At 49.5% G+C, this 18,093-nt stretch overlaps 1 protein-coding gene across 1 annotated transcript in view; it reads right to left on the bottom strand.

Moving 5' to 3' along the window:
* Window positions 1-8,960, bottom strand: part of ST14 (ST14 transmembrane serine protease matriptase) — a 46,144-nt gene extending 37,184 nt beyond the window's left edge. Inside the window, exon 1 of the mRNA XM_012476985.2 lies at window positions 8,853-8,960. Within this exon, the coding sequence (XP_012332408.2) occupies window positions 8,853-8,933 (81 nt within the window). The 5' untranslated portion in view covers window positions 8,934-8,960. The remainder of the gene's footprint in view (window positions 1-8,852) is intronic.
* Window positions 8,961-18,093: the final 9,133 nt, after the last annotated feature.

The raw sequence follows: 18,093 nt of genomic DNA, 5'->3' as shown, positions 1-18,093 counted from the left end.
AAGGACCAACTATGCAAACGGGCCCCCAGGGGAGGGCACTGGGAGGTCTGTGTCCTCTATTAGAACCAGACTCTCTCCTGGATACAAGGAATAGGATACAAGTGAGAGGAGAACTGCTGGGTCTACCCTTGGAACTGGATTCTCAGAGCTGGGACAGATTCTAGAGGGCACGTCACCCACCTCTTATCCTGCCGGGACAATTCTTTTGGAGGAAATAGCATTTTCCTTAGTACCAGTATTAGGAAGCTCTTCCTTCCACCAAGCGTGATCGGCACCGCAATCACTGCTGCGCTAATTAGCACTGCAACAGAAGCGGTCTAGCTTCTCCAGTTAAGGAGACACTCCAGTGGAAGGTCTACGCTGCTGCTAGTGGCTCTCTGAGTCTGCACCTCCTCTGGCTAAACATCCTCAACTCCTCTGATTATTCAAACAAAATGTTTTCTAAACCTCTGGCCATCTGATTCAATCTCACCCTTAGCCATATTCCCTTGAAGACACTGTTTCCAGAATTCACCAGCATAACCCACAAGAGGTCTAAACAGCATGGCCTCCACAGGGGCTGCTTGCTAATCACCTCCCTCATTCTGTTTGCTCTTTTTCCATTAATTGTCCAATAATGCATTCAAGTAACACACCCAAACAATAAAACAATTATAAAGAAGAAGGAAAGAATGATATATTCCCTTGATGAAAGCTCATGAGGCAATCAAAAACGTTTTTTCAAAAAGTAGATAATAAGGTGGCAAAGCTATCTAAGATAGAACATTAAATGAAAAAAATAGGACCGAGCATGGGGGCTCACGCCTGTAATCCCATCTACTCAGGAGGCTGAGGCAGGAGAATTGCTTGAACCTGGGAGGTGGAGGTTTGGGTGAGCCGAGATCGCACCATTGCACCCTGTCTGGGCAACAACAGACAGGCAGGCCGAGGCAGGCAGATCACCTGAGGTCGGGAGTTCGAGACCAGCCTGACCAATGTGGAGAAACCCTGTCTCCACTAAAACTACAAAAATTAGCCAGGCATAGTGGCACATGCCTGTAATCCTGTCTGGGCAACGACAGTGAAACTCCACCTCAAAAAAAAAAGAAAAGAAAAAAATAGTCTGGGCGCAGTGGCTCATGCCTGCAATCCCAGCACTTTGGGAGGCCAAGGCAGGTAGATCACTTGAGGCCAGGAATTCAAGACCAGCCTGGCCAATATGGTGAAGCCCCGTCTCTACCAAAAATACAAAAATTAGCCGCATGCGGTGGCACGCACCTGTAATTCCAGTTACTTGGGAGGCTGAGGCAGGAGAATTGCTTGAACGCAGGAGGTGGAGGTTGCGGTGAGCCGAGATTGCGCCACTGCACTCCAACCTCAGCGACAGAGCAAGGCCGTATCTCAGAAAGAAAAAAATAGTCACTTTAGCCCTTCAAACTCAGCTCAGGCGTTTCCTTGGAGTAACTCTGGGAGATCCCTCCCCAATACCTTCCCTTCCAGCCTCCTGTGACAGGGGAGGGAAGGAAGTTTGTCTTGCTCCACAACGCAATCATGAGGTATGATATCTAATGAATGTTTGATAAGTTCATTAATCACAATCATGGCTTTACTGCAGAGTGAAATTAGTGACTACTCCATTTGGCGGAGAATAGACGTGCACACAAACAGCAGAACACGCATGTAAGACTTGTGGGAGAATCTCAACCAAACCATTTACAGAGGTTCTAAAACCTGGGAGAGGAAATTTTAGAGGAATTTCACATTTTACATTGTACATTTCTATATTGTGTGACCAAAAAAAACCTTCCTAAATGTTGTGATGAGAATTTTTTTTTTTTTTTTTTACAGAGCCTTACTCTGTCACCCAGGCTGGAGTGCAGTGGTGTGATCTCGGCTCACTGCAATCTCCAACTCCCGACTTCAAAGATTCCCCTGCCTCAGCCTCCCAAGTAGCTAGGACTACAGGTGCACATCATCACACCTGGCTAATTTCTTGTATTTTAGTAGAGACGGCTGGGGCTTCACTTTGTTGGCCAGGATGGTCTCGATCTTCTGACCTCATGATCCACCCGCCTGGGCCTCCCAAAGTGCTAAGATTACAGACGTAAGCCACCATGCCAGGCCCAAGTTTTCTTTAAATATGTACATATTAACCCTTTTGATGATAATTTTTAAACGTATAACCAAATAAAAACAGGAGGGGAAGAAAGCACACTTCAACTTTGGGCAGTCACACTTCCATGCCTGGTCTCTCCTGGGCTCGCCGTCAGCTCAGGACTCCGGATCTCATGGTTTCTGCTCCATGTTTGAGGGAGGAGGTGCGATGAGCACAGCACTGACTCCTGACCCAGATGGATACATTCTGCTCAGTGCAGCCTATCAGGCAGGCTGTACAGATGCTCTGACTCATAATCAAGTCATACAAGGTATCGGCCTTTCCCTCCCAGCTGGTGTCATCTAAGGAGCTGATAGACAAATGCCCCAGGTCCTCATCTGAGCTGTTACTAAATAACAAATGGCACAGAACCCAGGAAGGAGTGAGGGGCAGCCTGAGGTCACCACCCAAAGTGATGTGGACTCAGGAACAGTCCCCACCTAGGCACAGCCATTCAATCAGACACAAGCCCACCAGACCTTCCATCCTCCAGCACCCAAGGCTTGGGGCCCAGCAGACAGGAGCCAATAAAACACCTTGCCCACGATACAAGGGATATGTGCACAACCACCAACTCGACACGCTGAACCACACACAGTAAGGAAGGGAAAGAGGCGTGAAAAATGATTTGTGGGCATGAGTGGGTGAATCGTTTTTCATTTTAAAACTTCCACCATAATTTTTAATCATATGTATAATACACAAAGTGACATTGAAATTACATCTCCAGCTGTGCTCCTGGTCCACCAGCTAAGAAACCGCATCAAAAGGGGAAACCAGACAAGTTTGTTTTCTGTGATGTTTGTAGCACACCAGCACTGGCGCCAGGCAATCGCCACTTCCTTTTTATGTGCTCACAGCTCTCTGGTGAATAACATGTTCTAACCATTTTCTGGGGATACATAACCATCACCAACCATCTCTGGAATACAGTTTTATAATGGCATCGTGATGAGCTCACAGGCTTTGAAGTTGTGCAGATCTAAGTTTGCGTTCTTGCTCTACTTCTTACTGCCTTTACACAAACCCTTTGAGCCTCGGTATTCTCATCTGTGAGCTGGGCATTCTTTCTCCCACATAGCTGGTTTTGTTTTGTTTTGTTTTGTTTTTGAGACGCAGTCTTGCTCTGTCACCTAGGCTGGAGTGCAATGGCATCATCTCAGCTCACTGCAACGTCCCCTTCCCAGGTTCAAGCAATTCTCTTGCCTCAGCCTCTCAGGTAGCTGGGACAACAGGCACCCGCCACCACTCCCGGCTAATTTTTTGTGTTTTTAGTAGAGACAGGGTTTCGCCATGTTGGCAAAGCTCGTCTTGAACTCTTGACCTCGTGATTGACCCACCTCAGCCTTCCAAAGTGCTGGGATTACAGGTGTGAGCCACCAGCCCGGCCTCCCCACATGGCTGTTGTGAGGATAAAGTGAGGTCATGAACTGAAATGTAGATATTTAGTGAAAGGTAGAAATAACTGTTATCACATTCTTCTTCACCATTTCACCATCACCACTGCCGTCATCATCCTCACCACCACCTCCACATCACCAACGTGGGCCAAAAAGAGTCAAAAGATCCAAGATTCTGATCAGTTAGCCGACTGTCCCAGGATTCAAGGGAAAAAAAATCCCAAAATATTGCAAAGCCCAGGCCAAATAGGCAAATTCTGATAATAGGAGCATCTGAGACAGAATTTTTAGCAGGGAGCTGCTTCTGGAAAGGTTCTTAACAAAACAAAAAGGGCAACTAATGCCCAAGAGCTATGAGCAAACGCCAAACACACTTCTCACCACTGCCAACCAGGCCAGGCTAAGACCTCTGAGAATTCCAGAAGTTTCTATTCCCATCCTACCAAATGGCTTCTATAATTTAGTCCCAGGCATCTCAGAAACATCCTGAGAAGAGAAATCCAGTTTCTTACCCAAATCAGATGAATTCTCAACCTTTAGTATGCCATCCCCTCCTGAGTCCTGTGGGCTGACAGCCCCGTCCCGCATGTCGCAGTCCACATAGGATACAGCAGGGCCAGACTACCTGGGCTCCAATCCGGATTCCAGCACTATTTTGCTCTGTGACCTCAGCCAAGTTACTTAGCCTCTCTGTGCTCCATTGTCCTCACCTCTAAAAAGGTAATAATAATACGGCTGGGTGTGGTGGCTCACACCTGTAGTCCCAGCACTTTGGGAGGCTGAGGCAGGCAGATCACTTGAGCCCAGGAGTTCAAGCCCAGCTTGGGCAACATAGCAAGACCCTGCCTCTACAAAAAATACAAAAATTAGCCAGGCACGGTGGTGCCCAACTGCAGCCCCAGCTACTCAGGAAGCTGAGGTGGGAGAACTGCTTGAGCCCAGGAGATTAAGGTGGCAGTAAGCCATGATTGCACCACTGCACTCCAGCCTTGGTGACAGAGGGAGACCCTGTCTAAAAAAAAAAAAGGAATAATAATAGCACGTATCTCTGAGAGGAGTAATACTTGGTCTCAAAGACCAGTAAGATCACATCAGCCTTCCCTTCAGCCATGCCTGACCCAGGACTAGGTACAGAGTTAGTTCAATGAAGCTTAGCAGGAAAAAAGACAAAGAGCCAGCCATGCTCAATAAATGCTAATGATGATTAGTATCCTAGACACTCTAGTAATCATTGCACAATATCAGAAGCAACACCATCTTGAGAACCCGGCTCCTGGGGGCTCTGTCACATTTCCCTTCCTCTTCCAAAGACAACTTCTCTCTTAAGAGAGACATGAGCCACCAGTCTGGGCAGAACCACAGACCTGAGAAGGAACAGACATCAGGGAACTCCAGGACTGAAGTGTTCGAGGGACAGAGGCCACTGGCCGCAGCAGTAGGTAGGCTGGTTCCCAGGAAGCAGAGTAAGGGCCAGGTAGCAGAAGAGAGCTGTGACTGGTTGTCCTGCTGCAGCCTGTGACAACGTGGCATCAGGCCAACAAGCCAGCTCTGAGCAGATCCACCCTCTGACCATTTCCACTGAGAGCAGGTGAAGGCAGCCATCGAGCTAGGGGCATCTTCTCTTCCTCAGTTTTCCCAACTCCTAAACGAGGAATTTCCAGGTGTTCCCAGGGCCAAGGCAGAGGGAAGGGTCCAGAAAGCCCCCAGAGAAGGCAGAGAAGGCAGACTTCCTGTCTACTCCAGCAGCTGGGGCCGCACCTACAGGATAATCCTAGCTTCCTGCTGCTTTCTGCCTTCCTGACCCTCTCCCTCACCCCCTGCACACACCTGCCCAGCACATGCTCTAGAGAACAAAGAAGGCAGTTCTCTGAAGTTTTATGCAGGCACAGTGGCCACATCTGTAACATCAACTACTTAGAAGGCTGAGACAAGGAGGATCGATCGCCTAAGCCCAAGAGTTCGAGTCTAGTGTGGGCAACGTAGCGAGACCCCCATCTCTAAAAAATGAAACAAAATAGAACTTTAATTTTCTAAGGTGGGAGGGGCAGGGGATGAAAGGGAGAAAGGGATATACAGCTGGCACACATTTTCTTTTCATAGAAAGATCTTTCTCCTAGAAGCTAGGTTAAGGGCGGGGCTGGGGGGAATGAAAACCAGAAGGCCTTAGGAAGAGGTCTCTGTTGCTGGCAAGTGGTTCCTTGAATCCTTGGGGCATTTCCCTGTGTTTGGCAGGGCAGGAAGGCTCCTCTGCAAGGTTAGAGCCCCACTGACAACCTGGGTTCTCAGCCTCTCGACATGCGTCTCCTACTGATACTATATGACCTTCCTGCCTGTCTCAAGTCCCTTTCAACTCGAAAACTCAAGCTGCATCATTTGAACACCACACTGCAACTTACAAAGGGCTTTCATGTAAAGTATCCTTCTTAATCCTTTCAACAAACATGGAACATTTATGTCATTCCCATTTTACAGCCACAGAAACCAAGGCTTAGAGATATTGGGTAACATCTCTGAGATCACGTGGCTAGACAAGGTGGCCCCGGGTCTCAGCCGCATGTTACCTCCTGCCCCACATCACAGGTGCCTGCAGCCCCAATTTGCCAACCTGGCCCTTCCAGCCTGGCTTAGAGAGATGCCAAGTGCTCACCCAGGGCTTATCGAGAAGCTAGTACTCATGAGTCAGAATTTAGTTCCCCGTATCCCACAGTACCCTCGGTGGCCCCAAGGGCAGGGGCTGCGAGTCCAGGATCTTCTTCAGTGCTAGTTCCCAGCACCTGGCACAGGCTCAGTCAGTGGATTACCTAGCAGATATTTGTTATGTGAATGAATGCCTGAATGGTTGACCAATTAATAAGCAGATGACTCTCTGAATAGGCAGAGTTGTACAGCCTAGCCCCCAGACTTCTGATTTTGACCACACAACATCCAATTTTCCAACCCTGGTCTCTGATGCCTAAGGGATTCTGAGTCTTACTAGGGCAATCATGACCTCAGAAGGAACCAGTGGATACCAAGGCAGCTTCGTAGTCACCATCAAATATTCAACAGGAATCAAGACCCTCAGGGAGGCAGGCTTCCTGGTTCTCTTTAATAGCCATAAGGAGTGGCATCTGTGTCCCCGCTTGCTGGCAGGCTGGGCTCACTCCATCCCCAGATGTAGTAATGTGCATCAGGGCTCTGGAGGCCATGGAGAACACTTGATGGGAACAGTAGGGGTGGGGCGGGGGTCACGCCATCAGCCTTGGGAAGGGGACAGTCAGATACAAGTACCACCAAACAAGGGTGCAGGGATGGATGCAGCTGGGGACAAGGAACCCAGGAACAACAGCACCCTTGTGGGCCAGGCTCTGCTGACCCAGACAGCAAACCCAGGGGCAGCAGCCACACCTCTGGGCCAGGGATGGAGATCCCAGCTGCAAACACACACTACAAGGTGATTCCAGGGACTGAGATTTCTGGTGAGGCCCGGGGTGGGAGGAATCTGTAAGACATGGAAATGAGCTATGGTCACTTTCCTCTGGATACTCCACCTCGCAGATAACTTTGGCACTCGTCTCTCAGCTACGCTCTCCAGACTGGATGTTCTTTAAAGGAAACAACCACATCTTACTAGTCTCCGAGAGCCTGCCCTTCAGCCATGCCTGGCCCAGGACAAGGTACCGAATGAGCTCGGTAAAGCCTGGCGGGAGAAAAGACAAAGAGCAAGCCATGAGAAGGAAAATCACAGAAGCAGAGCAGGAAGGAACAGCCCGAGGGCGCAGAGAGCAAAGGAGCTTCACAGAGGAGGAAATGAAAAGCCAGGGTTTGCTGGTGACAGAAGAAGTCTGTTCAATGTGCGACCCTGGGGCAGAGTGAAGGGTGAACCCCAGCCTGGCCGCTGTCGGGAGGCGAAATGGCTCAGAGAAGAGGCTGGGATGCACGACCAGGAAGACCCTGCTTTCCCGGTGTGGGCAGGAGAGTCTCAGAAAGGGAAGTAAAGAACAAACTTAGGGTGGGGGCGTGGGACTGCCCTGAAATAACAAATTCCAAACAGCAGGCTCTCTGTTGAGGAGGCAGGAGTCTAGAGCCCCAAATAGGCAATTAGGAAGGACCCACAAATATAGCAATTAGAGCAAGGACAAGAAGATGAATCTGCCTCACGGCAGGGCACAGACACAGCCAGGGCAAGGGCCCAAGCTTCCAAATGCACTGGAAGCTTCCTTCCTTGTTGAGGGTGAAAAGTGGAGAAAACAACAGAGGCCAGCCCCAGGTCCTGTCTGTGGTGCAGGCAGCCTCCAAAGCCCTAGCGTCTGATTTTCTGCCAGCTCCCTGAGTCGTGATGCTGCTTGGAGAAAAGGAATTGATCTCAGAAAGCACCAAAATCAGGCTTGATTTGGGAGCAACGGCGGAGGTTATGGAACCCAGGGGCACCCGGGAGGAGGGGAGAAAGTGAGGGTTGGCAGGACAGGGAGGCCATCATTTGCAGAGGAGCAAAACTCTCTGCCAACAGTCCCTGCCTCTCAGCGCCGCCCTGACCTGGTATGCTCTGGCCTTCCGGGAAACCTGGGGATCTGCGCTGGACAGAGAGGGTAGAGACCTGGCTGCTGGTCCCGCCCGGGCACTACCATCTAAGTGGGTCCTCAATGAAGTGACTAGCGACCCATTCCCAACTCCATACAGGAACATATAGTCTTTTTGAGATCTTTCAATAGGTCTTTCATTGTTCTTTCTGCCAAAGAGTTTCCTGTTTCTGTACCTTGCAAAAGCCTAGAGACGTGTATGTGTTCCCACAACTCTTCCCAGAGAGCCGCCTTCCCAAAGGGCTCATTCCCTCTCGCGAAGCCCAGGCAAGCCCAGCTCTGGAGTTCTTAGCTCCAGCGCCTACGGCAGCCAAAGCCCTGGCCTCCCAGTTGTCCTCTGCAAGGTCCTAAGGTGCCTTTTGACCGGGAAGGAGAAAGAGAAAAGAAACTTTCTGCAGAGGCCACGGATGACTGAGACTCCAAACTCCACTGGAACTTCACTTCCGCCCAAATAACCCCACGCCGAGCCCCAGGTTTCTTCCAGATGTGCGCTAACAGCGCGAGAGGAAGGACCGAGGGCGCAGGCAGGCCCAGGGTCTTCCTGCCTCCCCGCTGGCGGGGCACAGCCTGTCGGGTACCAAAGGTCCGGCCAGCCCCGCCCGCCCACGGCCCGGCACCCGCCGAACAGGAAATTCCACCTGTGCGCCCAGCGCCCGGCCACCGACGGGCACTCCAGGGGAGCTGGCCGAGCCCGGCGCCGCGCTGCAGGGTCAGGCGCGCGGAGCTTCACCGAGCACCGGGTCCCCCGCCCGCACTCACCTCGTGCCGCGAGCTGTACTTGAGTCCGGCACCGAAGTCTTTCGGGCCCCCTCCGCCCTTGTGGGCCCGATCGCTCCTCATGGTCCCCGAGGCCGATCGTGGGTCTCAGAGGCGTGGTCCCTGCCGGCGGCCGGCTCCCATGGCCCGCGGGGCGCGGGGCGCGGGGCGCGGGATGCTGGGCGTGGGGCGCGAGGCGCAGGCGGCGGGGTTCCGGGCGGGCCCAGCGCGCTCGACCGGCCTCGGTGCCCTGTCTCTGGCGCGCGCTCTCTCTTCCGCTCCCTCTCGCTCCTGCTCCTGCTCCGGCTCTCAGACTCCGACCCGGCCGGCGCAGGTAGTTTCAGGGTGTGGCTTCGGCCCGCCCCTCCCGCCGCACTCGCCTGAGCACCTGCCCGGCTCACCGGCCCGCCCACGCCGGCCCTGGGGGAGGATCCTCCCCTCCGCGCAGGGCCTGAACGTGAGGGAGCCTCACTCGGGTTGTGGTCGCAAGGGCCGTCACCACCACCACGACAGCGTTTACCCACCCCTCCGGCCCTCGCAGGGGCCGCCCCCGGAGGGCAGCCCTTCATCCGCCTCCTGGATGCCAACCATTTTTCCCTCCTCCTTCATGCTCCTCTGGTCTCTCCCCTTCACCTTGCTCACCTTGCTACAGGACTAAATCGCATTTATGAACCCCGCAAAACTAAAGAGAAACCAGAACCGCCCCAGCCCACTTGCAGCATCTGATACTTCCTCAGATGCCCCCTTTCCCTGGATTCAGGTCCTACTTTCTAGCCCTAAATGTCGTGATTCCCAAAGTTCTCCCTTCAGTTTCATCCCTTTCTGCTTTAAGCTTTTTCTCTTGGCAGCACGCCTCATCTTATGGCTTCAGATAAGAAAACCTCCCTCCCAGCACAGACACCGCCAAGGAGTGCCAGTTCTACCTGGGGACGCCTCCATTTCTGTTCTGTATTCCATAGCCAATGAACACTACCAGCACATACTATGCGCTAGCACGGTCCTGGGTACAAGGAAACAGGAGTGAATAAAATAAAAATCCCCGCTTTGAGATCAACAAGCCCCAGCTTCCTTCCCTGACTTCCCTATCTTCCACTGTTTTCTCTCATCCTAACGGCATTATTCTCCCAGGCTCAAATTCTGGAATCACCTTTGATTCTTCACCCTGCTTACATCTCACATCCAGTTAGTTCCAAATCTGGTCAAGACTCAGCTGATAGGTATACTCCTTTCTTTCCTGCGCATTCAGAAGACCCCTGTTCAAGTCCTCAGGGACCTTTGCCTGGCTTTGTGTAAGAAAAATCTCCTGCCTCTGGGCTGCCCCACTCTGATCTCTCCTACACAAAGCAGTCAGGTAAATCTGAAACCACAGCTCCTTTCTGACTTTCCGTATCTCCAATCAAATCCAACCTCCTCAGGCTGGCTTCACACTCCCCACTGTCCTACCTTAGCGCGGTGCCTCCCAGCATTCCTGATTGGATCCCCTCCCTCTGGCCAGCGTTTCTGACCTTGGCCCCTTTCCTAAAACTTCTCATGTCCTGGAAGCCCTTCTCCTTCACAGTCACCTCTGCATATTGGGTCAAAGTGGCTGATGGGGTTTTTTGGTGGTGTTCATTGAGTGTTTCTAGCCATCTGTCTCTGGGCACAGGCCAGGGTGTTACTCTCTCTTCTTTGAAGTTAGGTATGGCAGTATGGCTAGCGGTAGCCAAAAAAAATGTCCAATAAGGGGACACACCACTTGTACATAGCGGCATAAGGAGGCACTGCACAATTCCCTGCTCTCTTCTGAGATTAGACCTCTGTGACCTGTAACCCTAAGTGACTGCAGTGACACACACTGGATATGTAGCATGAATGAAGAGTCAGTCAGCTTTCGGGACGTTAAGCCACCTAGAGTTGAGTTGTTTGATATTGCTGCAAACCTCAAGCGTCCTGACTGATATGCTACCTCCTCCCCAGGAGTTTCCTTCCCTCTCAACCAGAACTCGCTCTGTGTCTCTCTCGTGGAACGCAGCACCGTTTCATTGCATTTTCTGTCTGTGTCTTATCTGCCTTTGCACCCTCAGAGCCTAGCATAATGACTAGCACAATACATTGGGTCAATTTAATTGAAAGAAGAATGAATCTGCCACCTTCCATCACATAAAGCATTCCAATGCTAAACAGAAAATATTTTTTAAAAAGGCTGGGCACAGTGGCTCACGTCTGTAATCCCAGCACTTTGGGAGGCCAAGGTGCACAGATCATCTGATGTCAGGAGTTCAAGACCAGCCTGGCCAACATATGGTGAAACCCCATCTCTACTAAAAAATACAAAACTTAGCTGGGCGTGGTGGTGCACCCCTATAGTCCAGCTACTTGAGAAGCTGAGGCAGAAGAATTGCTTGAACCTGGGAAGCGGAGGTTACAGTGAGCCGAGATTGTGCCATTACACTCCAGCCTGGGAGACAGATCGAGACTCCATCTCTAAAAAAAAAAAGATATGTCTAAATATCCTGCTTATACCACACACAAAAAAAAATATATATATATATATATAAATAATTTTTCTTTTGGATTACCAATGGCACAGCATTCTTCAACTAGTGTGAGTGATGGAAAGCAAGCCAGATCCGATGTGACATCAGTGAGACGGTACTCCTGGCACACAAACCTGCTGTGCTGCCGTAAACGCAGTGACTCACGTCATCTCCCCACTTCCTAGGGCATCATCTGTTATCTCGTAGAGCTGTGCACTCAGCATGATTCGGATGACGTATGAATACTATGCATTGACTGCAAATGCAGTTAAAGAGAAAGTGATGCAGGATAAGACCCTTCCCCTAGGATGACTGCACTGGGGTACTTTGCTGGATGCACCCTATGTGCACTTCTGGGATGGAGGAAGCACTGTAACCGTATGTTATCACATTAATCCCATTTGGTTTAATCCCCCAAAATTATGAAATGTCAGTGCTTTTGTTCCTAAATGGTAAATGAAGGAACCCAAGAGCAGACAGCCTCAAGAATAGGACCAGATTCTCACACTCGCCAGGAGTAAATCCAACTCAAGTGCAGATCTTGGCCTGAGGCCAGTGTCATTTCTCTGCTATAGAAAGAATGACTCATGACCAGATTACCCATCCTTCACCACCCACTGTGCCTTCCCCACCACCCCTCACTGGCCCTTTCCCAGCCCCAGCACCACAAATCTGTCATCTCTCCTCTCTCCAGGGGGCCATCCTCTTCCTGGTTCCAGGACTGCCGGCTGGGAAAGCCACATCTGTGTACCTGGGGCCCCTCAAGGGTATATCCAACAAGCCCCCATGTCCTTGGGGCGGGGGCCACTTAGAGGGTATGCAAATAAGGACCTGCCCGCAGGCTAAAAGACATTGGCTGAAGCTGGTGACAACATGGGAGCCATGTCAGGTAGACCCAGCCCAAGTGTGAAACAGACAGTGCTCTGCTGCCACCCAGGACGGGGACACCAGGGCCAAACCCAGCCCCAGCAGCTCGTGCCAAGCCTGCAGACAACTCACACTCCTTCAATAAGGAAGAAAAGTGCGAACAGCAAAAGGTGTGGGAGAGGTTGAGAATAGAACAGAATAAAGCCGCATGAACCGGTTATGGAGCTGGCATCCATGAATGTACTTAAAGCCGCTGGAACAACAAGGTTTATGTGGATTCGACACCTGGGACCGCTTCTGCTTTTGTGCTGGCGCAGCCCTCATGCTTCCCTGTCAAATTCGCTTCGTGGGGAAAATGCACTTTCTAAATGCCAGATGTTTAGTATCCTCGAGACCATGCTGCCTTTTCCTGCACGGTCCTTCCCACCCCATCCTCACTGACCTGCCCCCCTCCCCTTGGTGAGACCCAAATTCAGCTAAAATAGCAAAGTTGATATTATTAACTTTCCTCAGAAGTTAATAATTAATCTTTTCCATAAATTAGGGCTTATGGTATAGTGTACTTTGATTTTCCTGATACACGTAAGAGTGCTGAAAATGCTATTTGGAGACAGAGTGAGCGAGGACAGTCCATGGAGCTGATCGGTGTCTGTCGAGAGCGAGGACAGCCCATGGAGCTGATCGGTGTCTGTCGAGAGCGAGGACAGCCCATGGAGCTGATCGGTGTCTGTCGAGAGCGAGGACAGCCCATGGAGCTGATCGGTGTCTGTCGAGAGCGAGGACAGCCCATGGAGCTGATCGGTGTCTGTCGAGAGCGAGGACAGCCCATGGAGCTGATCGGTGTCTGTCGAGAGCGAGGACAGCCCATGGAGCTGATCGGTGTCTGTCGAGTACGCCCTTGCTCAGGCTGTCTGCTGCTGAGTCTCTTCACTGAATTCAGGAACAAAAGCATACCATAATTTCTTTCTTTCTCCCTTCCTTTCTTCCTTCCTTCTTTCTTTCTCTTTTTTCTTTCTTTCTTTTGCTTTCTCTCTCTCTCTCTTTCTTTCTCTCTCTCTCTCTTTCTTTCCTTTCAATAGAGTCTCCCTGTTGTTGCCCAGGCTGGAGTGTAATAGTGCAATCTCAGTTCACTGCAACCTCCACCTCCCACATTCAAGTGATTCTCCTGCCTCAGCCTTTCAAGTACGGATTACAGGTGCCCGCCACCATACCCAGCTAATTTTTGTATTTTTAGTAGAAATGGGGTTTCTCCATGTTGGCTAGGCTGGTCTTGAACTCCTAACCTCAGGTAATCCACCCATCCTGGCCTCCCAAAGTGCTAAGATTACAGGCATGAGCCACCATGCCCGGCCAGCATATCATAATTTAATGAGGATTAAACCAAATGGGTTTGATGCAATAGTTAATGGCTACACTTCCTCCTGGCTCCCGCACTTCAATGAGCTGGTGTGGTACAGTAGTCCTAGGGGAGGGTCTTGGCCTCTGCGTGGCTTCCTCTTCATCTGGATTTGCAGCTGATGCATTGCATATGTATAGCATTCAAATGACAACACCGAGCACTTCTGTGGGCAAGACACCCATTCAGCTCTATGAGATAAAAGATTATGCTCTAGGAGGCCAGGCTTGGTGATGTGCACCTGTGGTCCCTGCTACTCAGGAGGCCAAGGCAGGAAGATCTCTGAGACCTGGAGTTCTAGACTGCAGTGAGCTATGATCACACCTGTGAATGGCCACTGTATTCCAGCCTGGGCAACATAAGTGAGACCCCATCCTTAAACAAAAGATGATGTTCTGGGGATGTGGGGGACAAGATGAGCCCTCCTTTTATAGCAGCATAGCAGGTTTGAGTGCCAGGAACGCCTGTTTGTTTATGGTACTCTGGATCTAGCCATCTTAGCAAAGAGCTTCATCATCCATTTAGTCAAACAGTTCCAGAAGACATCACTGACTTCTTTTCTCTCCTTATCCCACCCACCCACAAACAACAAACACAAATAAATCAACAATGAGTCGGTTCTATCTTCAAAAATGTTTAGAGTCTGTCTGATTCTCCTCTTCCCTCCTGCTGTGTCCCTATTCCACAGCACCATCGTCTTTTCCCTGGGCGACACACAGCCCTGCAAGTTCTCCTTCCCTGCTCCACTCCAGGCCTTGTGATGGCAGAGAAAGGTCCCCTCTCCAGGCACAAAGCTCCTGAAGGCAAGGACCAGTGTCAGCTAGCATCCCCAGCACACACTCAATCAGTCTTTGTTAAATTATTCAAAGACTACATGAATAAGGAAAAATGTAAGTAAATGTTTTCTGGTTTTCTGTTGTCACAAATTTTTTATTGTTAAATGTGGTGCAAATATAGAAAACAGCATAAAACAAATATCCAGCTTACTGGATTATTATAAGGCAACTCCTTAGAAGACCAGATGTGAGAGGAGATAGAACATTGCCAATCCCCACGCCAAGCCCTCTATGTGCCTGTCCCCAAAACAATCCCTCCTCCCCCTAGTAAGAATGACCACTCTACCGACATGGATGGTGGTTTACTTCCTTGGTTTTTTGTTTGGTTTGGTTTTTGAAATGGTCTCTCTCTGTTGCCCAGGCTGGAGTACAGTGACACAATCACGGGCTCACTGCAGCCTCAACCTCTCAGGCTCAAGCAGTGCTCCCACTTCAGCCTCCAGAGTTACTGGAACCACAGGCGTGAGTCACCATGCCAAGCCAACTTTTTGTTTGTTTGTTTTTCGGCCATCTTGCATAGAAAGATTTCCCCCGCCAGTGGTAAAGGATCTCGTCCTGTGGCCCAGGCTGGTCTTGAACTCCTGGGCTCAAGCAATCCTCCTCTCACCTCAGTCACTTAAAGTGCTTCTTCTTTTTCTTTTCTTTTCTGTCTCTTTTTTTTGATGGAGTCTCACTCTGTTGCCCAGACTGGAGTGCAGTGGTGCGATCTTGGCTCACTGCAACCTCCGCCTCCTGGGTTCAAGTGATTCTCCTGCCTCAGCCTCCCAAGTAGCTGGGACTACAAATGCACGCCACCACACCCAGCTAATTCTTTGTGTTTTTAGTAGAGACAGGGTTTTGCCATGCTGGCCAGGCTGGTACCAAACTCCCGACCTTGTGATCCACCTGCCTTGGCTTCCCAAAGTACTGGGATTGCAGGCGTGAGTCACCTTGTTTTTATTTTATTTTATTTTATTTTATTTTATTTTATTTTAAGACAGAATTTGGCTCTGTCACCCAGGCTGAAGTGCAATGGCACGATCTCAGCTCACTGTGATCTTTGCCTCCTGGGTTCAAGCAATTCTCCTGCCTCTGCCTTCCGAGTAGCTGGGATTACAGGTGCATGCCACCACACCTGGCTAATTTTTGTATTTTTAGTAGAGACAAGTTTCGCCATGTTGGCCAGACTGGTCTCAAACTCCTGACCTCAGATGATCCACCCGCCTCAGCCTCCCAAAGTGCTGGGATTACAGGATGAGCCACCACACCCAGCTGGTCACTTTAAATCTATAGGTTCCCACTTCATCTTTTTCACCCCTCTTTACAGTTTATTTACTGAAAAAACTAGATCATTTGTTCTGGAGACTTTCCTGCAGTTAGGATTTTGCCGATTGTGTTCTCGTAGTGGAGTCTATGTCATGGGTTCCTTGTCCTTTGTATTCCCTGCAAACTGTCATATCTAGAGGCACAAGCAGATAAAGGTTTGCTTTTTTGGGAGGGAAGATACTTCACAGTGGGAGGTGTGTTCTTCAACACGTGACATGTCTGATTGTCTCACATCGTGAGCTCTGTGCTTGCATTCTAAATTCATGAGGAAATGGGAACAGCAAGATTTCAATTTTTCATCCCTTGCTTATTCACTTTCTGAAATACTTCTAGAAAGTGAAATTTCTCATCATCTGTTTGGTTACCCGGTGGTAAGGTTTGCATAGGAAAGGAAGGATAAATGCTTGAGCCTCTATTTAATTATTTATTTGTTTGTTCTTTCATTTGTTTGTTTTCAGTCGCTCTGTCGCCCAGGCTGGAGTGCAATGGCATGATCTTGGCTCACTGCAACCTCTGCTTCCCGGGTTCAAGTGATTCTCCTGCCTCAACCTCCCAAGTGGCTGAGACTACAGGCCCATGCCACCATGACTGGCTAATTGTTTTGTATTTTGTAGTAAAGACAGGATTTCATCATGTAGGCCAGGCTGGACACAAGCTCCTGACCTCAGGTCATCTACCCGCCTCACCATCCTTCTCCCTTTATTTAGCTGGTGTAAAATAGTTAATTCTTTAACATCTTCCAAAGGCACCAGTTGGTGTTTGTTTGCTTGCTTTTGTATTATTATGAACTCTTGGACTCAAAAGAGATTTGATATATCTGGGTTCATTGCTGTTTTTATTCTTATTGATGTTCAAAGTGTCCCCTGTTTGGCCATTGGGACCTTCTTTAAGTCAGCTGAGTCCTTTTGACACAATTCTTGTCATCTTTGATCTTTTTGTTTGCTTTCTGGTATGACGTTGCAGATTTACCTTGTGCATTTCCTGTCCACACATGCAATCAGCCATTTCTTGAAGACATCCTAACATCTTTTTATGAAAAATGATCTTCCACGGGGACGCTCATTTCTACCTAGTCTTTGTTTCTGGGGCTTTTGGTAGTCAAAGCCAGGACTTTTGGAAAGAGATAAAACACCTATCCTGTTCATGTTGATACTCCCAATTCTAATTTAGGATCACGGAGTACTGACTTACTCTAGTTGGGATCTGTATTTTCTTTTTCACACTGAGAATTCTTGTTCTCATATCACTTTTTTTTAAACCTGCCTCCTTTATCAAATGAAGGCAACAGGTACAACTTTTCCATTAGAGCTCAGTAAATTGGCACTTAATGGAATTTTTGTCAACTTGCATCTCACAAAAAACAGAATAGCTAATTTGAGGGAGAAAAAAGGAAATCACTTAAAAATTGTTAGGTGGTTCACAGAATGTGTGGGAGGAACAGAGCCAGAAACGAGGCCCCAGCCACACCACAAGGCTTCAGGGATGCCCCCACTGCTCCCGCCCAAGGAGGTGCCGCTAGAGCTCAATCCCTGAGCCCAGCCCCACTCACCAGCGCTGCTGCTGCTGCCCCGGGAGCAGGTCACTCCCACCTCCACCCCACCAGAAAGCGGGATCACTGCAGTGCCTGTGTCCTTGCTTTGTTCCCTCTTAAGTCTCTTGCAAGTGCATCTCCTTAAGTCCTCAGTGACATGTCTGTGCCCTACCTGCAAGGAAGCTGAGAAGGGGAGTTCTGGTTTCTGCCTGAGGTAGGCAGGACTCAAAAGATGGAAAGTCTCCCAATCTAGGAGGGCTGTTCAAAAGACACTGGGTATCCCTAAACTGGGTAAATGCAGATGCACAGAAATGTGAGTCAAGTGTGGGAGCGTGTCTTCAGAGTGTTTCTGGAAACATATTTCACCATGGGCCACTTGTCTGATGCTCTGTGTTTCTCTGACTTCCTCTGCCCTATCCACATCATATGCACACCCAAATTCATCCCTCCTTCCACCTAATATGCGTAGTTTTGGCTCAGCTCGCTCCCTGACCCAGGGTGCTGCGTGGCGTATACACAGGTTTCATTAAAATCAAAGTCCACTGATTCACTTGTTTACATGCTGAGCTCAGTCCTCAGCTGAAAACAATTACCATCTAAGAAGTCGTTCCCCAAAAAGTTTAAGTTATTAAGACCATGAATTTACAATTACTATTAATAGTGGTATTCTTCACTCTAAGTGTGGTCTTGAGGTATTAACTAATATTATGAGGCCAATGTGATTAATGAGACTTAAAATTTAAATGTCCAGTCCATGTAGACAAGCCATTACAATCTCTTCAGTGCTCAAAGT

This window comes from Aotus nancymaae, unplaced genomic scaffold (genome assembly GCF_030222135.1).
Source record: "Aotus nancymaae isolate 86718 unplaced genomic scaffold, 86718_ANA_hifiasm-v0.15.2.pri h1tg000012l, whole genome shotgun sequence".
Lineage (NCBI taxonomy): Eukaryota > Metazoa > Chordata > Mammalia > Primates > Aotidae > Aotus > Aotus nancymaae.
Note: the sequence above shows the minus strand (reverse complement) of the source record. Positions and strands in the feature narration are given on the sequence as shown.